This window comes from Hirsutella rhossiliensis, assembly GCF_020360975.1.
Source record: "Hirsutella rhossiliensis strain HR02 chromosome Unknown scaffold00002, whole genome shotgun sequence".
Classification (NCBI taxonomy): Eukaryota; Fungi; Ascomycota; class Sordariomycetes; order Hypocreales; family Ophiocordycipitaceae; genus Hirsutella; species Hirsutella rhossiliensis.
In genome coordinates this window covers 4,820,297-4,845,032 of record NW_025408668.1, presented here as the reverse complement: position 1 = coordinate 4,845,032, position 24,736 = coordinate 4,820,297, and the positions used below count along the sequence as shown (strand labels likewise).

The following is a 24,736-nucleotide window of genomic DNA, read 5'->3' as shown; positions in this document are numbered from 1 at the left end:
TATGGCACCGACGTGTCAGATAAAGAGCGGTGAAGAGCACCGCCAGCCACGACCCTTATCGGTGTATCTGGGGACGCACATGATAAGCGAGTGGGCCAGACAAAGCAGCTCAAACTCCTATCTGTGCCACGCCTCACATTTATTTGGTTTGATAGTGCGAGGTACATAATAACGGACCTTCCCCAATAGATCGTCCTGGCCCCAAAGTACCTTTCGTCTGCGCTAAAGCCTGCGCCTCTGGCAAGTGCTGCCTATGCCATAAGTTTCGCGCCAAGCAATTCTCCGACATCCACGGGCGAGGTAACCGCTCCACCCCCCTTCCCCCTCCATTCAGTAAAAACAACAACTCGTGGACTCGTGTGCGCATAGGCCGGCATCCTCCAGCAAGCGTTGATAGAGGCGCCGCATCTATTCTATATCCCTTTGCCACGAGACCTCGACGACGCTACTATCCGACAAGGCAAGAAGAGGCTTGCAGGCCCGACGGCGTCTCGAGTACGGAAGCAGCCGCGAAAACACAAACAAGCTCCATCGCCATCGCCGTCGTCGTCGCCGTCATCATCGCCAGCAGCCAACGGTCCGTTGCCCGACCCGTCTCGAGAACAGCTGCTCGTCAAGGCACGCAACAACTCACCACCTCGACTGTCCCCTGCCGCCGCCGACCTGGTCAAGACGTATTCGCCGCACAGCGCAACCAGCGTGTTTGGAAACGGCCACGAGCTCGACATTGGCCAGGTGGGTGGCTGCTCTACCGGCGGCGCCGTTGTCAGTGTCTTCCTGGCCATTGAGAGGGGCAACACGAGCATGAGATCCAGCAGCTGTTTCGACGCATTTGCTGATACGCCTTCGCCCAGCTATACCACAAGGGCCAGTCGGTCGATCCCATCGTGCGCGAAATCGAGAATGCGTTGCCATTTGTCAAGGGCACTAGGCATAAGGTCTATCACATCCTCCGCATCGGCTCCAGATGGGCCGCCATTCTCCACCACTTTGGCCCCGTCGTCAACCGCCCCCCCGCGCAGCTCACCGGCCTTCTCTGCCTGCTGCGATCCGCATCCAAGTGAGTGCAGCCAACGCCATGGCTACATGTAGCTCCCCTGCTTATCCGCCTGTAGCTGGGAGAGAGCGTCGACTAAGGACTACCTAGCTGCCCTCACAAGCCTCTCCGTCAGCTCAGATATGTGCCACAAGATTGCAGACTTCACCCCCTTGATTAACATCCTTAATAAAATCATATGTACAGCCCCTGGCCGTAGCCACGGTTCCTCGCTTAGTACTAATCGTCATTAGTGGAGTCCGCCTTTATTAACGAGACATATAGGCTTATGCCACATTCGGCACCTTTTCCTAGTACTATGACACTGCCTCGAAGCAGCCCAAGCAAAACAAGCACCCTTGAGCCGCGCATCGTCTCTCCGTCTCGCCTCGGACAATATTCCTATCGACGTGTTGCTTCGCGGAGCCAGGCCGCGAAAAAGATGGACTGCTCAAGGCGAAATCGAGCACGTAGGCGTAGTTGCCTCGGGTCTTGCCCCGGACTTGGCCAGTCTGCTTTTAGACGGCTCAAGACTAGGCAATGCCTTTGAGGTGCTCGAGTCCTCGTCAGTCGTCTCGAGAAAGCACGACGACACCTACACTTTGACCAAAGATATTTCCGACTCGGTCCGTGAAATGCTGCCAGCAGACCTTGTCGTTCGGCCCGCTTGGCTCTCGCCCTAGCCCCGGCAGAATCATCTTGCGAGTCTTTCCCACCTCTATGGAATCTACCAGCCAAGTAACTGTAATCTCTAATACTACCAGGGCTACTTCGGACAGTCGATGCATTAGAGTGAGACTCTTGGATGGGTCGTTCGCTGCACGGGAGGCGAGGGAGCTAGTGCCCTGAAGAGCCGCCGGCTTTGTTGGGTTGCTGGAAGCGGCGTGCCTAATACAACATGAGGCTGGCTGCTGTGCTCTCTAAACAAGCTTCTAGCTACGGAAGATTGTTGTTGTAGTGTCTCTGGCGGCGTTGGACGAGTTCCCGACCTATCCTTTGTAGGCGATAGGCCGGCATCTTCGTCCGTTCTCTTCGAAGCGAGAGAGCCACTTGACGTAGGAGCGGTGATGAGGCTCCTTAACCTTAGGATCGCGCCTCTGGACCTAGCGTACTTTAATTCGTTAGTATTGAACCTCCAAAGTGGGAGACTGACCTAACATGAGAAGTGCGCTAGTCGCGACAGCTCAGGCAGTTCCTAGTTGCCCTAGCCGAGCTCCTGTTGCTGACGAAATCAACCGCCGGCCTCTCCTCGCTATAGCGGGCATAGATAATAGGCACTATCATCGTAAAAGCCCTTGGGCAGACGTAGGACTTATGGTAAATGACAGTAAGAATATCAAGATGAGGAGTGTTGGTGATAGGGGTAAGTATGACCTAGGGTATTGCGAGCTACCGAATTCCGGCCCACTTTTTGAGGACCATCATTCAGTTGCGGAACGATGCGCCCTTGCATAAACAAATTCTAAACCAATTAGATCTAGGAAACCTTATAATCCCTGTCTGCACCAAACCCTCACTTGCTCATCCTCCGTGCGATAGCATCACTGGCCCCCGTTCTTCACTCTCTGTTTCGTCGTGATTGTGCGCCTTACAATGAGGGCCTGCTGATTTAACGATAGAATAAGTGGATGGCTACGTGCTTTCTAAACAATGTCTACTATTATTATCTTCTATCTCACTATTCTTATAGCCTCTAGCTATTATACAACGGTGTTTTTAATGCTATAAAGACAGCCTACCGGAAGGAGCTTAATAGACTGACTTCTTTAACGGATTCTACGCCTATTAATAAGGTTAATTTTATACGTGCGTATGCTACGGCACGTTAAACGGGAATAATAATAAGAAATATCTTATCCGGTTAAAGAACTACTAGAAATTAGCTAATCTCGCGTTCTAAGGCTTTAGGCTATCCTAAGATCTAAGAAGATAAAGTTACGGCATCCCTAGAATATAGGCCGTTTTTAGACTCTAATAATACCCCGAAATCTAGCCGCTATATTTATAATCTTAGTAAGAATAGAATACCTATAACTTAGAGGCGATATACTAAGATAGCGAAAGGCTAGGAAACTTAAGAATAGATACTAGTAGAATATAGTAGTAAAATTACTAGGTTAGAGGAGGAAGTAGATAGGCTAAAGAGAGGAAGAAAGAGAAGAGCGATCCCTAACCTAAATAGACGCTTTATATATCTCGCCGAAGCTTTAGCGGCCGGTAAGGCTATCCTCGAAATTAAGAGTCTAAAGAAAGCCGTTATAGTAGATTACGACTAGTTAGAGGAGGTAGTAGAGTCGGAGATAGAGATAGCTTTAGTAATTAAGGTTAACGTATCTAGGCCTCCTTAGTATACTACCTAATAGGGTCGCGTTATAAAAAGACTTAAGGCCTAATTAGTATATTTAATTCTTATTTAAATAATATATCTTTTATATTTATATATCTATAGTTCGCCGAAATATAAGTAGTTTAAAAATTAGATTTTTTTAGTAAGGTTTATCTTATTTAGTAGAGTATAAGGGGGGGGGGTAAGTAGAAGGGGGGGTAAGTATAGTAATATTACTATCGATATATTATTATTCTAGTACTTATAAGGTAAGGGTAGTATAAGAAGGGATAAAGATATATAATCTAGCTAAAAAGAATCGGCTATAAGGCCTTATTTATACTATAGTTAGAGGGACCCTTAAGTAACTTATATAGGCACTAAACTAGCCCTATATATAAGGTCTTTATAGGTCCCCGATATATAGCCTTATAATAATCCTTTAAGCGGCCCTCCCTTAATCCTCTAGGTAACCTATTAATAGCGGGGCGTTTAATAGCTAATAAATATAAGTAGCCTAGGTAGTAAGTAGTAAATTCGCTACCCTAAGGTAGTTATATTCCTTAGGATTATAAGATAGCCTTCCTTTTATTATTATACGTTCTTAGTATATAATTATTAAGAAAGTAGCGTAGTTTTAACTAAATTGCTTAATATCTATATCTTAAAGCTATTAAGCCGCGCTTCGCACTAGCTTCGGTAGCGGCTATAGTATCTACTATAAGCTTGTATACTAGCTTAGATCCCTTCGATCTAGGTACTTATACCCCGCCTAACCTTACTATACTAGCCTATACGGCTTAGCTCCGAACTAACTCCCCGGTACTAATCCGCCCGATCGGTGTCTTACCCTAGCGACCGGCGTAGACGCCGCCGCTATAGAAGGAGCTTAGTATAAATCCACGCCTTATAAGATAGGAGCCGCCGAGCTTATTACTCTCTAACTAGTTTCTATCGTCGATAGGGCTAATAAAGTCGCCTAAGAGTAGACTAATATATATAACGCTAAACTAGTAGTCTTTTAAGCTTTTTATAAGTTATTTAACTAAGCCGCTAAATAATTTACGTCTAGGATTAAGCATAGCTTTATAGAGTAGTTCGCTAATAGCTTTCTTAAATTCTAGTACTAGTCGCTCTCTATCTTACTATCTACGCCTATACCGATATATAGCTATAACGACCGGTATTATTCCTAAGGGATAAACCTATTAAGGGGTTTATATGAGTAGATATAATAGGGCGTGGTCTAAGTAATAATAAGTATATTATATTAGTAATAAGTTAAAGGTTATAGACTATAGACTATAACTAGGTAATTAAGTAATTAGAATTAAAGATAAGATTATAATAGAGATTATAATAATTATAATATATATTAAAATTAAGCTATCTATTTAAAGGAGTAAAAGTAGGTAGCTATATATACCTATAGAGACTATCCTTAGATTATAGGCCTAGCTATAATCCTTAATATTAGATTATATAAAGTATAGTAATCTTATTAATCCTAGATTACTTAGATCTCTACGATCCCCTTAATCCTATATCTATTAAATAGTTATACTAACTATTTATCTATTAAACCGTATTACGTGCTTAACGCGGTTAACTATTAGCGGCTTAGTAGCTATAGTTATAATATAATATCTCCCTTCCTTTTAGTCTTATCTATAAGACTTACTATTATCACGAAAAAAGATATAGCCGCCTATTAGATATAAGCGACAGCGTTAATTAACGTATATAGAGTACGCGATATACCCCCTTAGGGATATCGGGTTGATTCGTCCCGGGATACCTAGATATCCTAGACTATAGCGGGAATTTTTATATAGGCAGGCCCTATACTAAAACCGCGCTTAATTGCGCTAGCGGGACTCGAACTACGGGCCTTCGGGTAATGCGCGCTAGGCTAGCTAAAAGTGCGTGCGTAGTTACCGGGAAGTTCCCGGAGGGGTAACCCCTCCGCCCGGGCTTATAACTATCACGAAAAAAGATATAGCCGCCTATTAAATATAAGCGATAGCGTTAATTAACGTATATAGAGTACGCGATAACTATAGCTACCTTAGCCGCTATATATAAATATACCTTTATTATATTATATATAAGTATATCGTTCTTTATTTCTTTATTCTTTTAGGATATACTACTAATAGTATATTTAGTTATATACTAAAAAATCGTTCTAAAAAGCCTTTAAGCGCGCTACTCTTATTAAATATATCGACTTAAGTAGAGATCCTATTAATATACTATATACTTAATACTTTAAGGTAAAAAAGATAAATTATTAAATAGCTAAAAATTCTTTACGCTATAATAATTATATTACTAGTAGTCGTCCCTATTATAATAGTATTTTAGTAGCCTCTTCTTATAAGTATCTTTTAATTCTTTCTATATATAGTAGCTAATATATTTCTTTTAGTAACTAAATTATTAGTAGAGTAGTATAGGCTATATTCTAAAGAGGAGGAAGCTAAGGAAGCCTTATTAAAGCTTTAAGTATAGCTTATAAACCTTTAGTCGTAAATATCTATTACTATTAATCGTTTAGCTTATATTTAGAAGATTTAAAATTATATAAAAAAAAAGAGTTCTAAGTTATTTCGTTATAGTATTTAAGAAGTAAATACTAAGGATAGCGTTTTACCTATACTTAATATATATAAGTATTAGGTAGTAAATAACTTATAATTATTAAGCGTTCTTAATAAAGCGAATTAGTTTTTATTTAGTATTAGTAAGGAGTTTATAGATCTTAGTCCTTTAATCCCTTTTAAACCTTCTAGTAAAATTATTAAAGTAGAGAGCTATAGTAAGTTAAGTGCTTAAGTAGTTCCTAGGTATTTTCCTTTAGTCTATATCCCTTTTACTTAATAAGGTATTCTTATTACTAACCTTATTTTCTTATATTTAGTATTTATTCTACTTTATATTCTTAATTATTATTAACTTTAATTTTCTCTTATAGTTTAGCGTTTTATAGTACTAGTTCTAATAATAAGATATAAAATATTAGGTATATCTATATTATTATTAATAGCGAAAGTTTATAGTTAACTTTTAAAATAGTTTTCTTAACCTTAAACGGTCTAAGTTTCTTAAAATCTAATTTATTACTTAGTCGTTTTATTTTAATATTTTATTATATAAGGTAGACTATATCTCTCTCTTAAAAGATTAGTCCTTATAATCTTTTCTAATTATAGTAAGTAGATATTTATTCTTTAATAAATTAAAGTTCTTATTATATTTCTTTATATAATTTTTATAGTTAATCTACTTATAGTATCGCTCGTTCTACTTATAGTCCTTATTAAGTAACTTTAAATACTTCTAGGTTATATCTATAATTAGTATATACTAGTAAGAGCTTAGTTATTTTTATAACTAAGCTATTATAAGCTTTAGATTAATAGCTATTTAACTTAATTATTTTATTTATAGCTAGTATAGTATTATAAATATTATTTAAGCGTTTAGTTAAGTCGTTTTATTTTTCTATTTATTTATAAGTAATAAGTAATACTAAGTATATATTTCGTCCTTAATTATATTATAAGAGCTTACTAAAATTTAGCTATAAATATACTTCCTTTATTAAAGATAATTTTATTTAGTAGTTTATAATTACTAATAATTATTTATAGGAATATAAGACTAAGTAGACCGCGCTAGGATAAGAGGTCGAGCTTAAGACACCCGCTAGCTAGTAGGGCTAGGGAGGCCGAACTAAGTATAAACGATATTCGTAGGTATAATAGATAGAGAAGCGCTAAGAGATAGAGCGCCTCCCTCCCTATATAGACGACCCCTTTTACCTTAACCCTACCTATATATAACTAAAAGTACTATTCTAGAATATATAGAAGAAACACGAGCTAGCTTAGTTAGCGCTTTACTACTAGGCCGGCTTCGACCTAATAGTACTATAGGAAGTAGAAGCTATACTAAGAGGCGGCCCCCCCCCCCTAGAGCGGCGCCCTATAGCCTAGTCTATAGGGAGGGGAGGTGCGCGCTATACGTATATAAAAGGCTCGGGCCGGGGACTTAGTCGCCCTAGTCCGGACTAGACTAAAGCGAGGTAATTTTCGGGGATAGTACTAGACTATAGGCAATTTACTTACTACCGGGGGCCGCGAGGGTAAGAGCGCTACGTAACCTACGTATAATCGAACTAAAGCACCCTATAGTAATAGTAAGGGACTTTAATATCTATTACCCGCTCTAGGATAGATATAATAGAACCTTAGATAGCGCGATATAACTTATATAGGAGGCAATAAGGCTATAACTTAAACTCGCTACCTTAAGAGGGGAGTATATAAGATTTTTCTATAGCTAAAGGGATAGTACTATCGACCTAGCTTAGGTAACGCTAGAGACTAGAATATAGTATACCGGGCCTAACCTAGACCTAACTAGGTTAGACTATATCCCCTAAACTATTATATTATAGGTCGATACCTAAGCTTAAGCACCTAAACCGGCCCTAAGGTAGAAAGAAGTAAAAGTAAAGCTAGTTAAAGCTAAGACTATATCTTAGCTAAGACTATACTAGCTAATACTCTAAACGCTTAAGGATATTAATAAGGACCTAAACTATATCTTTACTATTTTAGCGTAGATCGCGATAGCTATAGTTCTACGCTAAGGGCGAGTATTACCTAAGGGCAATATATAGTTTACCTTAGAGGTAGGGAGGGCAATAAGGAAGGCTAAGAGGGCGAGGAGGAAGTATAAGCGGGAAAGGAATAAGGCGAACTAGGAAGACTTATATAAGGCGTCTATAGCTTAAAAGTAGACCGTTTATAAGGCGAGGAGGGCCTACTAGCGCGAGTTCTTAAAGGAATTTAGCGCCGATAATACTAAGCTTTAGAATATAGAGAGGTAGGTAAGACTCTATAATAGGCTACTACTAGAACTAACCTATATCTTACTATTAGTTAAGGAAGGTAAGGACCGACTAATAGAAACCTTTAAAGGGAAGGCCTAGCTACTAGCCGCTAAGTTCTTCTTACTAAAGGCTAGCACGACCTAAGGGCTACCCCGGCCTATAGCTAAGGCGACCTTTATAGTTAACTAATAGATCTAGCTAGCTAATATTATAAGGGCGCTAAGTAAGATAGTAAGCTAAAAAGTAATAGGTTTAGATAGCGTCCTTTTAAGGTTTATTAAGAAGTATAGCCTAGCCTTAGTCTAGCGACTAGCTATAATCTTTAACGCTTATACCCGACTCTTATATTTCCTAGGTTAGTTCTATAACGCGAACGTAGTAGTTATTTTAAAGCTAGGTAAGAAGCTAGACGCTTACTATATATTAAGGGGTTAAAGACTAATTTCCCTCTTACCTATAATAGGAAAAGTACTTAAGTAGATACTAGCTTAAAGGATCGCGGGAGTAGCGGAGGCAAACGGTATCTTACTAAATAGATAAATAGGGAATAGGAAGGAACGCTCTATAGAGGCGGCGATCCTATTAGTAACGGAACTAGTATACGCGACGTAGGCCTAGAAGGGCATCGTATTATTCCTATAGCTAAATATTAAGGGCGTATTTAATATAGTTAACTATAATAAGCTTATAAGGGAACTAAAGCTTAAGAGATACCCTAGGTAGCTTATAAGCCTAATATAAAGCTTTATAAGTAATAAGAGATCGACCTTTTACTTTAATAGGAGGACTTTAAAGCTAACTTAAGTATTAATAGGAGTCTTTTAAAGCTCCCCCTTATCCTTAATCTTATTTCTATACTATATAACCCCCCTATATAAAAGGCTTAGTATAATATATAGTATTTATATTATTAGCTTCGCCGATAATATAAATATAGTTAGTATTAAACCTAATAAGGCTACTATAGTAATACGCTTAAAGGAAGCCTAAAGGGTATATATAGAATAAGCGACTAAGTTCGCGGTTACTTTCGAACTATTAAAGAGCGAATTACTATACTTTATATAAAGGAGATAAGCGATAACGACGCCGGTCTACCTTAGGGCTAACGTAGTAACCCCGGTCTAAGAGGCCCGCCTATTAAGGGTTTAGGTATACTAGAAACTATACTAAAAGGTATACTTAAAATAACTCTAAGCGAAGTTAAAGCGCTAGACTATAGCCCTAACTAGGCTCGCGGTATCTACGTAAGGCTATACCTTACTACGCGCTAGGGAAGTCTATAGTAAGGTAATATAGTCCTTAATCTCCTATACTATAGTTATATTTTACGAGATAACGCTTATAAGGGGGAAACTATATAGAATCGCGTAGGACCTTACCTAGGACTAGTTAGCTTACCTTTAAGTAGTAATAGGTACCTACTACGCGACCTTAGTCTACTAAGTTAAAGTAGAGGTATAGGTGCCCTTAATCGACCTTTACTTAAACTAAAGAATAATAAATACCCTTTAGAGGCTAGAGGACTTAGGGCTCCTAGGCTAAATCTAACGCGCGTTTAATATAGTCGTAGGTATACTTAAAAGGAGGCGATGCTAGAGAGAGGGCAGACCCTTAGCGGTATTACCTTTAAGTAGACCCCCCCTTACGAAGGAGATAAGGGGGGTCTAAAGCTAGATAGGATTAAACGACCTCTTAGATAAAGCTAAGTCGCTTAAAAGGCTAAATAAGGAATAGGCCGCTTAATAGAACGCTAAGGAAGATATAATCCGATAATACTAGACTACCCTTTACCTTACTAACTTCCTACCTTAGTTCGATAAAGCGATAATACTAGACTATTATAAGGGCCTCCCTAAGTATATTAGTATAGTAATTACCTAGATATATATAAGAAAGATCGGGCTTAATAACTTCTTCTTTAACTAATAGGTCCTTAATATAGTTTCGCTAATATATACCTATAAATAAAGATAGGATACTATTTACTATATAATAATCGACTATTTACTAATAGTAAAGGTAAGGGAGTCTCTCTTAATATAGGCCTAGGATATAAGTAATATAAGAGCGGGCCTTTAAAGGAAAAGGATAGTAGCGCCGTTAGCGTAATAGTTCCTTTACTTAGGTAAGCTCTATTAGTTTAACTTAGCTTAGAGGCTATATATAGATATACTAGATAATAAAACCGGGGTCGCGCTAAGGATAGAGCGGCCTTAATTAAAACTACCTTAGCTAACTACTTCCTTTACTAAAGCGACCTAGGAAGAAAGAGAACTTACGATTATAAGACTATAGCTTTAACCGAACAAGACCTAAACTAAGCGTAAACCTCGCTAATTAAACTATAAACTAAATAGAACTAATATAACCTAACTAAACTAACCTTAATAGCTATAAAATAAGACTTACTACTAAAAGACTATAATTAAATAAGACCTAACTTAGAACCGAACTAAGATAAAGCCGATAACTAGCCCCCCCTTAAACTATAACCTTAGCCTAGCTCGTTAGTAGTAACGTCCGCCTTATTATCGCGGTAGGAATAACGAGACCCCCTTAAGGTAGCACGCGGAGTATAGGAGGGAGTAACCTAAGGCTTACGAGGAGTATAGGGACTACTACCGCTATAAGAACCTTAACGATAACTAAATAGACCTAACCTTAAACCTAAACTAGAGCTAGCTTAAACGGCTAGCTTATAAGATAGAGTAATAACTAAGGTCTATACTAAGGTAAGACCTATACCGGCGGCGGTATAAAGGTATTTACTATAGCCTATATTATAACTATAGATCTAATTAAGGTTAAGACTAATAACGATCTTAGCTAAGACTAAACCGTAACGGCTATAAAGACGCTATTAAATAAAGTTAGGAGCGTTAGTAAGATTAGTAAGCGACGTAAGATAGGGACGCTTTAGGGCGGGCTTAGTACTAGGAGAACTACTAGGCTATAGCTCGGCGTTAAAAGGAGACGCGGTTAGCTCTTAAGCCGGCTCTACGATAGCCGTAGGTATAGATACCTTAGCCTTAGCCTTAAATAGGGCCTTAAACGCGGCTACTACCTTACCCTTACCTTTACCCTTCCCCTTATCGATAGGGACTAAGGCTAGAACGGGCCTAGTAAGACTAGTAAGATTAAAGCCGCTATCTTCTATATTAAGGCTATCGCTAGTAATAAGATAGAAATAATCGGCGAGATTATTAACTGCTATAAGAGTCTTTTAGGTAACTAAGAGCAACTTAGGCTTAACCTAGGCTAGGGTTTTAATAGCGTCGCTAAACTTACCTAAGTACTTTTCTAAGGACTTATATATATAGTAGGTATTATCTATAAAACGGGTAAAAGCTAATATAAGCGTTTCTATATTTTTAGTAACTATAGCTAGACTAGGGGCAGACTCGCTTAACGCGCCCTTACCCTTAGTAGTAGGGGCCTTTTAACTAATATAAATATAAGTTTCTAAAGTAGTATAATAAAGGCGCTCTTATACTAAACCCTTAATAAGGGAAGGGCTATTAACCTTAAACTATACTTAGTAAAGGGTATTAGCGGCCTCCTTACCTTTAAAGGTAATCTAGAATATAGATTAATACTAAACTTAGATAGTACTATAGTAGGAAGGGGTTACTTACTTAATAATAAGACTAGTTAAAGTTAGCGTAAGTAATATATACTTTAGCCTTTATAGCTATTAAAGTTAGTAAAAATACTAAAGGTAGGACTAACTTAAGATAAAGCTAGGATTAATATATATAAGACTAGTTTTAATAGCTAGTAAAGGACTTATAGGTAAGCTTACTAGTAAGACGCTTAATATATATAAAATATAGGATAAAGCGCTCCGATCCCGCTACTATAGCGACTTTCTTATAAAGAAGGGGTTTTAAAGGAAGCAAGCCGCTACTACCTAAGTCGGCTTCTTAGTTAAATATTATAACGCAACGATAAGTAAACTAGATATAGTATTAAGGAGACCTAGAGTTATAGGAATAAGGTAAGTAAGGTAGTAGTTAGGCCTATAAAAGAGATAGATAATAAAAGGATAGGAGGAGGTATATATAGAACTAAGGGGGAAGGGTAGGTATATATAGGCGCGAGCTAAGCGCGCTTAATTAGTAACTATAAGATAGAGGGTAAATATAGGCCGCTACGCCTTTAATTAAGAAGTTATATAGCTAGATAAGAACCGATTTACGATTAGCAGAGCCGGCCGACTAAATTTCGATTAGCCGGCCCTACCTAGGAGCGACCTATACTAGCGCCCGGCCTAGTAACCGGATATTACCTACCTTACTAACTAACGGACTAATAAGCTAACGCGACCGCGGCTACGCGGCTATAACGCGGGAGCTAGGGTAAATAGAGGCGCCCGCGAGTTAGGCCCTTAGAGAGAGACTACTACCTATAACCCTAGGCCCGGGCTAGCGAGCCCGGGCTATAGCCGCTTAGGATAGTAGCGGCTATAGCCTAAGAGGGCCTACGCTAAGATATAATTTCGCGGGAGGAGCCTATAGTAGCTAGCGTAAATTTCCTATATACTACTACTATAACCTTATTTAAGGCGGACCTATATTAAAAGAGAGGAGGGTTTTCCCCTAGGTACTTTAGTTTTTCCCTCTTATTTAATATTAAAGTTCTAGATACTTTTAGCTAGGTCCTTAGCGTAATCTTAATAATAATAATAATAAAATAATTCTACTAGCTTTTATTATAAAGTAGGCAGAGGCGTATACGTAGGTACCGTCTATAGGATAATATTAATAAGCTATATAGAGCTCTTCTATACGCGGCTAGCCCGCCCCTATACTTACGGTATCCGGCCCTCCGTACGTAACTATATAGCTTAGGCCGCGGCCTAAGCCTATTACCTATAATAGTTAAAGACTCTTATATAATACCCTCCCTCGAGCGCGGCGTAGCGCTGCCCTATTAACGGCTCCTATATAATTAGGCCCGTGCTACGGGCTCTTCCCTACCCTTTCCCGTTAATAGGGCCGGCCCTACTAGCCCTATTATCCCCGCGCCTATTAGCCTAGGCAGCCGGGACCCGGCTCTATACTCGTCGGCCGGCTAGCCGTTTAAATAGGGGCGTAACCTATTATATACGCCCCTAGGTAGCCGGCGGCTAGTCTAGACCTATATAAGCCTTAGGTTGCCCGTCCCTTCTGCCTTAGGCAGTATCCTCTACTAAGGGGTATATAAGGCGGCATCCCCCCCTTCCCCTTTCCCTTCCTTCTCTCCTTTCTTTAACCGTAGTAATAGTATTAATAGGTAAGTTCCGCTCTACCTAGGGCGTTAGTCCGTTCCTAGCTATACGGGCCGCTCTATTAATATATACTCGTAGTAGTAGCGGTAGTAGCAATAATAGCCTTAATAATAATAATAACTCTAACTAGTAAGTTCCGCGCCTTATAGAGCGGGAGGCCGTATTCCGTCGTGCTAACTTCCGCGATAGATATATCCGCCTCTCCCTCTCCTACCTCCTCCTTCTTAGAGCGTGCGGAGTCGTTCGTCGACGCCGTGCTAGCCGCGGCCGACGACGACTCCGCCGCTGCCGCCGCTCCTACCCGCGCCGCTGCCACCGCTCCTACCGCCGCCGCCGCCGCCTCTACTACGCTATTCGCTCTTACGTCGCCCCTTAGGGTAACGACGCCGTCCCCGCCGCTACCCGTAACGCCCGGCCCTCGGCCCCGCCTCTATCTCCGCTACCCCTATAAGTCCGTAGTTAGGTAAGCGTAATAGACGTTATCCGCTAACCTCCTATAGTATAAGCGCTAAGTATAGGCCGGCGCTGCCCGCTCGGCCCCTTATATACGTTGTGCGTCGTAGGAGCTCGACTGCTCCGACTAGGCCGGGCGCCGCCGCGGCGGCAGCTGCTACTAGTGCGCGCGAGCCGGCCGCGCCTATAAGGCGGCGCCTCCCGTCCTACTCGCTACGGCGTTAGCTTAGAAGGCCGGCTCGCACGGGTAGGCGCGGGGGGCTACTAAGAAGCGCCTTACCGCCGCCGCCGCCGCCTACCGTAACCTCCGCGCCCTCGAGCGATAGGGCCTTATGCCTAAGTAAGTCCTACTCCTCCGCTCCCCTATTTCTGCCTCTAACGCACCCGGCGCTAGGGATACTGCCTCTATCGCCCTATCGGCGGTCCCCTTAGCCGTGCCCGCCTCCGCTACCGCCGCTGCCCCTACCGCCGCCGCTAGCCGCCGCCCCTCTACCCCCGGAGCCGCCGCCGCCGCCGACTAGCTTACGGGCTTAGAGGGCCGCCTTAGCGCCCTAGAGACCGCCGCCGCCGCTAATAAGAAGGAGGAGGCCGATAAGGACGACGATAACGAAGATAATAATAATAATAATAATAAGGAATAGGCCCGGGTAGTTTAGGGGCTTCGCCCTATAATAAACGCTATTTTTATCTCTGCCTATATTATTACGCTTATATTGCCTATATTGCCGTAACTGCCCCCTCCGCCGTGCTTACTTTATAGTCCTAGCCCGGGCTACTATCGGTAGTCCGCTAGTCCGTCGTTCTCGTCTACCGTTCTAAATAAGGCTTTAAACTTATCGAGGGCTACGGTTCCCGTAAACTTATATATAGGTTCCTACGTAGGGTCGAGATACCCGCGCTACTTAACGAGGACCTCCCGGCGTTTCCCCTTACCGACCTTTTTCTAGCGCGCGGCCTATATCTCTTTAACCTCGAACTCGTCCTCTCCCTTTACCTTAATTACGGGCGGTTAGGCGTCCGCTACTTCTTATCCGGGTAGCGGGTTAAAGGAGGCTTTATAAAGGAGGTCTACGTTAATCTTATTATAGACCCCCGTTAGGAGACTATCGAGCTCTATAACCTACAGGCTAATAACCCTCTATACCGTAAACTTCGCGTATAGCTAGTTAAGCTTCTTCTTTAGCCGTGCCGACCTATAGTTATAGAGGTCTAGCTATACCTTATCTCTTACTATAAACCTATCTACTAGGGCCCTAGTCTTATTAGCGTGCCGCTCTTAATCTTACGCCGCGGCGGCTATCGCGGATTAGTAATAATCCGTGGTCTCCTATAGCTTTCGTACGAACGCGGAGGCGCGGCCCTCTAGTAACGAATTACTATACTACTCCGCTACTACGTCTACGGTAAAGGGAACTAGTAAGGGTAGTTCGAAGCTATACGTTATAAAGAAAGAGGCTATCTTAATAGAGGTATATAGTCTACTATTTAATATAAGTTAGGCCGCGGGGAGCTAACGGTCTTAGTCTACTTAGTTGCGGGCTACGATAGCCCGTAAGTAAGCCTACGCCTCCTAGTTAACCCTCTCGGGCCCTCCGTCGGTCTATAGGTAATATACCGTGCTAAGTAGCTACGTAATCTAAAGCAGCTAGTATAGGTACTACTAAAAGCGGCTAGTCTAATTCGATCCCCTATCGCTTATAATAGAGGCTAGCTAGCTATATAAGCGGGCCTAGTACTATAGGAAGCGCTCTACGTAGGACTCTATATCTATAGATAGCATTAGCTCTAATACTATAGACTTACTAAGTCGGTCCTTAATTACCTATATATAGCGGTTGCCGCCCTCTATAAGTAGGAGGTCCGTTATAAAGTCTATTTATATATACGTATAGAACCGGTCGGGCACCGGAAGCTACTTAAGCAGCCCCTTAAGCTACGCCCTCTAAATCTTAGTACGGCTATAGATATCGTAGTTATAGAGGAAGCGGCGAACGTAGTACTATAGGAGGGGCTAGTAGAAATCCCTCGCGAGGCCTACTACTATGCCCTGCCTACCTAGGTGGCCTACGATACTAGAGTTATAGACGAGCTAGACTAGCTTCCCTTAGAGCTCGTTCTATTCGTCTAGCTCCGGCGGTCTATCCTTCTCCCTAGCTTCTATAGTATACGGCGCGCCCGGCACCTATAGTCTCCCCCGCTAACGTAGGTGCCCCCGTAGGTCGATATAATAGTCGGCTACTTATACCTTTAGCTTTAGCTTCGGATCGAGGCATCGAGCGCCGGACTTAACGGCGCGGCGCACGCTCTCGTAGGTGCGGTCTAGAGACGATATCCTATCCTATAAGCGCTAGAGGACCTTATCTTAGAATACCCGCGCCGCACGCGCCCCTAGGCCGGTCTATCCCTCCTCGCCGGGCCGAGGCGAAGGTATAGGGAAAGGCTTATCTATTAGCGCCGCGCCTTCCTCTACTAGGGAAGCTCCTATATAAGTCCGTAGCGCTTCTTACGGGATAAGCTATAGATCCCGGGCCTCGATGTCCGCTCCTATCGGCCGGTCTTAATCCATCTAGGAAAGCGTATCTAGGACTACGGAGTCCCGCCTTAGCCGGTACTTAATCGAGAAGTTAAAGCGTAAGAGATACTCTACTTAGCGGGCTTACCGCTCCGAGAGGTGCTAGCGGGTTATAAAGTACTCGAGGTTCCTATAGTCTATAAGAACCTCGAAGCTCTTATAGCTCCGGAGCTCTACTTACTATTGCTTAAGGTAGCTAATAATCGCTAGTATCTCCTTATCGTAAATAGTATAATTCCGCTCTACTAGGGTTAGCTTACGGGAGTAGAACGCTACCGGTTACTTCCGCCCGTCTACCTCCTAGGAGAGCGTTCCTCCGAGTGCCTAGCCGCTATAGTCCGCTTTAACTAACGTAGACCGGTCGAAGTCCTACTAAAGTAGCACCGGGGCTTAAGAGAATAGGTCCTTAAGCGTACGGAACGCTCCTTCCTATACGGGCCCCTAGCGAAAGGCGGTCCGCTTCCTAGTAATCTCGTTTAAGGGCATTATAATACGGGAGAAGCCCCTAATAAACATCCTATAGTAGTTCGCGAACCTAAGGAAGCTCCGTACGCCTATCTACGTAGTTAGGGCAGCCTAGTCCCGAATCGCCTAGATCTTTACGGGATCCGCCTATATACCTACGCCGGCGTAGATAATAAAGCCTAGGTACTTAACCCTCTTAACCCCGAATTCGTACTTATCTAGGTCGAGGTAGAGCCTATAAAGTTAGAGGCGCTCTAGGACCCTCCGCACTTTCTATATATAGTCCTCGTAGGAGCCGCTCGTATAGATAAGGATATTATCTACGTATATAGAGGCGAACTTATTAAGGAAGTCCCGAAGTACGTTATTAATATAACGCTAGAAGGTAGCGGGCGCTCCTAAGAGGCCGAAGGGCGTTATAAGCTACTTAAATAAGCCGTAGCGTATATAGAACGCCGTTATTACCCTCCGAGATCTATACCTTATAGAACGCTTGTTTTATATCTAGCTTTATAAACTACTTCGCCTTCGAAAGGTTATAGAGCGTATCTAAGATTAAGGGCAAGGGGTAGCGGTCCGGCCTCGTAATTACGTTTAGAGCCCTATAGTCGTAATAGAACTATATCCCGCCCCCTAGTTTACGCACGAATAAGACCGGCGCTCTTACTTCGGAGCTGCTTACTTAAATAAAACCCTTATCTAAGAGGTCCCTTAGCGTCTTCTTTAGCACTAGTAGTTCTAGGTATAATATATTATATAGCGGTCCGAATAATACGGGCAGTTCCTACCCCTTCTTATCGGTATAGAGTACGATCTTATAGTTTACCCCTGGCTTATATAGGTTAAGCTTATCCGCTTCCTAGGACTTAAATAGCGGTAGGAGGTCGTAAAAGCGCTCTAGTATCTACTACCGTAGCTTAGAGGGCGACTTTAGCTTCTTCGCCTAGAGGGCCTTATCGATATCCGCTAGGCTAACTACGTAGACCGCTACGTTAGCCGCTGCCTAGCCTTCTTCCCGCTTTAACCGTCGCACGGTTCCTATAAAGATAGAGGTAAGGACTTCTTATGCTAAGTATAAAGCTCGTACGCCTAGTCCTACGCCTACGGAACCGTCGTCGTAGTAGACCTACTATTGCGTAGGCCTAAACTATAGCTTCTTCTAGTACGGAACCAAGTATAACTCTATATATAATAACTAGGGTTTCCTAAGGATTAAGGGAAACTCTAGTTAGGGGATTATATAGGCTATAATAAGCTTATAGTAACTATCGACCTCTATAGCTAGCTACGTAATGCCCTTAATTACCGCACCTCTATCGCGCCTAAGGCGCCTTTTACTCGCCTTAGGGCGATCTTTTCTACTAGCACTTATATCTCTCGTATAAGCGCCTCGTTAACTATAGCGTAGCACTAGTAGCCCTCGTCTATAAGGGCGGCGACGGGTAAGGAGTTATTAACTATAACCTATATTAAAGTAGGCTCCTCTTCTATATAGGCGGATAATTCCTCCTTCTCCTTTACTAGTGCTAGCAATTAGGGCTCTGGAGCCTATCTTTGCTCCGGAGCTACTCTTTTTCCTCTAGGCCTAAGGGAGCGGAGTCCTCTTCGTCGTCTAAAGCAAGGAGCGGTTCTATTTTCGCTACTCGAACTACTATAGGCCGCTTAGCTAAAAAGAAGGGGCATTTTAATATAAAGTATATAGACGCGCCGTAACGTAAGTAGCGGCTATTAGCCTTCCTTTTCCCGATTTCCTCGCTCGTTACTTACTTCGCCCGCTACTTAGAGAGCGGGATAGTATAAGGGATATTCGAAGACGACTTCCTACCGCGTTTAGCTCGGTCCGTGCGGGTAGCCGATATTAAGGTATCTCCGTTAGTATCGATAGTCGGCTATTCCTCTTATAGAGGGGCGGTAATCCCGTTACCGCTATATAGCGTGCGCTTACGAAGCTTCTAGAAACGCGGCGTCTGCTCGTAGCCCTATACTACCTTTATTAACCGGCTTACGTACTCGCCATAGTTAGTAGGCATAATTATAGGGATAAGTAGCTCCTATAAGGTCAGCGTAATCGAGTTCCGTAACTATATAAGCTTCGCGCTATCTTCTTATACTATAGTTCCCGCTACTCGTAAGAGCGTCTCTTCGAAGTTAGGGAGGAATTCGCTAAAGGTCTACCCGTCCCTCTACTTAAGGGTCCGCAGCCTATCCTACGCCTTCTCCCGCTCCTATACGTTGCCGAACGTATATATAAGGTATTAGAAGAAGTCCTATAGGTCGCGTCTACCTCTAGGGCCGCCCTTATCCTAGAATCCGGAGATCCGCTATATCTAGGGCTCCGGTAGCGTATAGAGGAGCGAATACCACGCTATATCACGATAGCCGTTTAGGCCCTATTTCTCGTCTATTATAAACTTCGTCTATAGCCGGCTAAGGAAGAAGTAGAAGGACTTAGGCTTGCCGTCCTAAGTCGGCTAGGGAAGCGGCTTCCGTATCGGTAGTGCCGCCGCCGTAACCGGTGTTGCTAAGGTCGTAGGGGTCAACGCTAGTCTCGTAGACAGCTCCCTTAGTATAGCGAGAACCTCGTTCTTCTCGCTAGCCGTCGCGCTTTTAATCGCTTTTAGGATAGCTATAATACTTCCTATCTGCCTAGGGGGTAGCGGGGTGCTCCCTTAAGGAAGCAGCACCCTTTCCGGGGAGATATCTATTAGATCTATTAGTTAATAGCTTATACTATCACGGAGTAGGTAGAGGCGTATGCGTAGGTGCCGTCCGTAGGATGATATTAATAAGCTATATAGAGCTCTTCTATGCGCGGCTAGCCCGCCCCTATACTTATAGGATCCGGCCCTCTATACGTAACTACACGGCTTAGGCCGCGGCCTAAGCCTATTACCTATAATAGTTAAAGACTCTTATAGCTTTAAAGCTATTATTATCTTAAAGATAAGAAAGAAAAAGTAATACTTAATATATTAGTCTATAATTACTAAGATCGTATTAATATCTTATTTATTATACTATACTTTAAGTAAACTTATAGTAAAGTCTATTAATAATTCTTCTTATAGTTATATAGGATATAATAATAATTATATAGTACTATAAGGGCAATACTTCTTAGATACTATACCTTAATATACTAAGTATAACTTAATATATTTATTTATAATTTATTTTTATCTTAGTAAAAGTTCCTTACTAGTAGTTTACTAGTATATTAAGAGCTAAAGTATTTTATTAATAAATTTTTATAAATAAGCTATACTAGCTCTTATTATAAGGCTACTTTTAAAAGTACTATAATATAACCCTTTTATAGTAATAGTCTATCTAAGTATATTAACTAAACCCCCCTTTTTTTTTAAGAAGTCTTTAGTTTCTTTTAGCTTATTAATTACTATATTAACTAACTAAGTATATTTTAGTAACTTTAGTAGCGGTTCTAGAACGTTTACTATATAAACCTTTATATAGTAAGCTACTTTTTTAGCGGTCTTCCTTAAAAGTAACTATTTATAACTAGCTCTCCCTTTAGCTTAATTAGCTAATTATCTAAGTCTTATACTTAAATTATTATAGTTTTACTATAAATAAGCTTATATATTTTCCTTATATAAAAGCACTTTACTTTACTTATATTAACCTAAGGTTAAGTATCTTTTTACTTATAAAAATACCTTATTATCCCTTTATATAAATATAGTATTAATTATAGCTAGCTTCGCTTATAGCTTTAGTAATAGTTTTATAAATAAGGGCTTCTTACCTTTATATTTAAGTATTCTTAATAGCGCGTTTACTAAGTTTAATTTACTTATATAATACTTAATTATAAAGTTAAATAGTACTAAATATATATACTATCTTACTTACTTTTTATTTAAGGAGGTTTAGTATATAAACGTTTAAAGGTTATAGTAGTTTAATAATACCTTTACTTTATATATTACCCTTTTAATATAATATTACTAGTATTTAAATAACTTAATAATAGTAAATAGTTCTTAGTTTAAAATACTATAATTAAGTTTAGCTTTAGTAAACTTCCTTAACTAAAATATAATTAGATAGTAATATCCTTTATTATTAAATTAGGAGATAATCCTTACTATTATAAATTATAATATATTTATTTTAATATAAATATATTTTTTTAGATTATAATATTAAAGGAGTAAGGCTCCTTAAAAGGTATCTTTAAGAGCCTAAAACGCTACCCTTTTAATAAGATTTAGCTCTATACTCCCTAGCTTTTTTTTATTCTTACTCCCTTTTAATAATATAGTTATAGGCGATATAACTCTTAAGTACCTATATATAAATCGTTAGTAAAAATTATAGAACTTAAGGAAAACTAAATATTATAGTAGGTTATACGTTTAAGCTATTAAGCTATTACCTTTACTTATTAAGGGTTTATTAATACCTTATTAATAGATAAAATAAACCTAAGGAACTTAACTAACTATTAATAAAAGATATACTTTAATAGTTTTATATAAAGCTTTATAGCCCTTAACCTTTTTATTACTTATTCTAAGTATTTAGTATATTCTTTTCTTATCTTAAAGTATATAAAGATATTATTAAGGTAAACTATATAGATTATATTTATAAGCCCTTTAAGCACTTAATAAATATAGCTTTAAAATATAGCTAGTATATTAGTAAGTTTAAAAGGTATTACTAGGTATTTAAAATATATATAATACGTTTAGAAAGCAGTTTTTTATTTATCTCCTTCTTAAATTTAAATATATTAATATATATTCTATATATTAATCTTAGAAAAATACTTAGCTCCTTAATAGTAGTTAATAATCTTTAAAATAAGGGGTAAAGGGTATTAATTCTTTTATATAACCTAGTTAAGTCTTTAGTAGTCTATATATAGCTTTAAGGTACTATAGTTCTTTAAAATAAAAAAGATAAGCGCCTTAGCTAGGCTCTTTAACTCTTAGATTATTTTCCTTCTTATTATATCTTAGATCTAGTCGTATAATACTTAGAGTTCCCTTTATAATAAAAGGTAAATCGGTCTATAAAGGGGTTTTATATTAAGGATTAAATTAATTAAGTAATCTATTCCCTTTTTAGCTAGTAGTAAGTTAGATTTATTAGCTAAGAAAGTATCTTTAAACTAATAAAGAGTTAATAGGATTTTAGCTTATTCTTCTTAAAAAATCCCTTTATCTTTATTATTATTTAGTAATAGGATTAGCTTAGGATTAAGCGCTATTATATATACCCTTACCTTATTTTTATATTCCTAAAGGAATTTATAAGGAGTTTATAAGGTTTCGCTACTTAATTAATACTTAAACTACTACTATTATTTCTATAGGATAATATAAATATATATATCCTTTAAGGTAGTAACTAATAAAAGAATTAATACCTAATTATTTAGTATATTATTATTAGTATTAATATAAAAATAAGTAATTATCTTTTTAGTACCTCTTATATTTACTATTTAAAGTAATACTAACTATACTCTATACTCCTTTACCTTACTATTAATTAGCCTTAATAAATTAGGGTATAATAGCGCTATTTATAGTAATCCTTACTATTAAGTAAAGTATACGTTTATAAAGTTAATAGTACTATAAGTATTTAAGTATATAAGGACTTTAATAGGATTTCGCCTTAATATTATTATAAGAGTTTTAAGTAACTATCTTATAAGTATTAAGTTTATAAAGAAAGAGGTATTTACCTTAATATCTTACCTTTTCCTTATTTTATAGTATTAAGTCTAAGAATCTTTACTAAGGTTTTTACTTTTAAAGAATTAGTATATTTTATAAATAAGTATCCTAGCTTATTATATTAGAAATATATAATTCCTAATTAAGTAAAAGATTATTTTTCTTAATAACGTTCCTTAGTTTAGCCCTTAATAAGTATATTACTAGCTTATTAGTTATTAGTTAAATCGGTAGTATTTCCTTAATAATTTAGCCTAGCTTATTACCCTCTTTAATTCCTCCCCTTATATATACTATCTTAGGGTATAGTACTATTTTTATTCTTAGTTCCTTTAAAGGTAAAAGTAGTATAAATATATTACCTTTTATTAATAGTAGTATCTTAATATTATTAAGCGACCTATATACGCTCTTTTTATTAATAAGTATAAATAGGTATTAAATAAAGGTTAATATAGTTTTAAAGTTATAGCTCTAGCTTAGCGAAATATATAAGAGTATATACTTTTTTAATAGGCGTTTAAAATACCTTTTTAAGGAGTTAAAGTATAAGCTAAACTTTAAAGGGGACTAGCCTTCCTATTAGTAAGCCTCCTTTAATTATATTACTAATAGTATCTCTTTATTTATAGTATCCTTAATTAAGATAAATATTTATTCTTTAAAGTATACTTAATTTATACTATATTTAGTTTAGTTAAGCGGCGTTTATTCTTTAAGGTATTAGCGCTATCTCGCTTTATAGTCGCTATATATATAATCTACTATATAAAAGAATTTTATTTTATTATAAAGAAAACGTCTAAGCGCTACCTTAAAAGCGTCCTTTAAATTATAAGTTTAGTTTAAACGTTTTTATATATTAATAAGTTAAGATAATTAAGCGATATTTTTAATCTTAACCTTACTACTATAACTACTATTTAATTTAAAGGAGTAAGACTATTAACGCTTTCTTAAATAGATAGTAATAGTACTAGCGCGTTTAGTAATTTCCTCCTTTAATTATATAACGCGATCTTATAAGCGTTTTATTTCCTTTAGCTCCTTAACGCGCGCTTATAAAGCTATAAGCTTTTCCTTATAAGATAGTTATCTTATACTTATAAGTAATAATATATTTAATATAGTTATAATATTATTTATAGTAAGGGTCTATTTTAAGGATATATCTTCCTATTTATTATCTCTTAAGTAAATACTTAATATATATAATAAAGAGGCCTTAACTAGTTAACTACTATATCGCGCTATAAGAGCGTTATATAGTCTTCTTTAAGTAGCTATCTTTCTTAAGTAACTAAAAAAGAAAGCTTTAGAAATTATAAGGGAATATATATTATAGTATAATTAATTAGGTAGTAGAGATAGCTAAAGGTACTACGCTATATATATTATATTTTCCTTATTATAAAACTATAGCTTATAAGGAAAGGGATTTCTCCTCTTTAATTAAAGTAGTAAGTAGTCTATAACTTATAAGCGGGGTAGGTATAATTCCTTATTAATACCTTACCGATATATTAGTACTATATACCTAAGTACTTAGTTAGCCTATACTTATTAGTAGCGCTCTTATAATAATAGCTAAGTACTTAAAAGAACGCTTTCTTAAAAGGTAAATAAGTAAAAGTAACTAAAAGCGTTTTACTCTTATAAGCTAACCTTAGTAAAGTAGAATTATATTATTTATAATAAAGAGATACTAGCGATTATTAGCTACCTTAAGTAATAATAAGTAGAGCTCTAAAGCTATAAGAGCTTTAAGATTCTTATAGACTATAAGAACCTTAAGTATTTTATAACCCGCTAGTACCTCTTAAAGCGGTAAGCCCGCTAAGTAGAGTATCTCTTATACTTTAACTTTTTAATTAAGTACCGCTTTAAGTAAGATTCTATAGTCTTAAACGCGCTTTCTTAAAGGGATTAAGACTAGCTAATAAAAGTAGATATTAAGGCGTAAGACCTATAGCTTATCTTATAAGAACTGCTATA

The 24,736-nt window shown here is 38.7% G+C and overlaps 1 protein-coding gene across 1 annotated transcript; it reads left to right on the top strand.

The window, feature by feature from the left end:
• Positions 1 to 14,322: 14,322 nt before the first annotated feature.
• On the top strand, positions 14,323 to 14,511 carry HRG_02140 (uncharacterized protein; the record flags this gene model as incomplete). The annotated part of the gene is made up of 2 exons (XM_044860611.1): positions 14,323 to 14,330; positions 14,385 to 14,511. 2 exons carry the CDS (start codon positions 14,323 to 14,325, stop codon positions 14,509 to 14,511), a joined length of 135 nt encoding a protein of 44 aa, XP_044724244.1.
• Between the last annotated feature and the right edge of the window lie 10,225 nt (positions 14,512 to 24,736).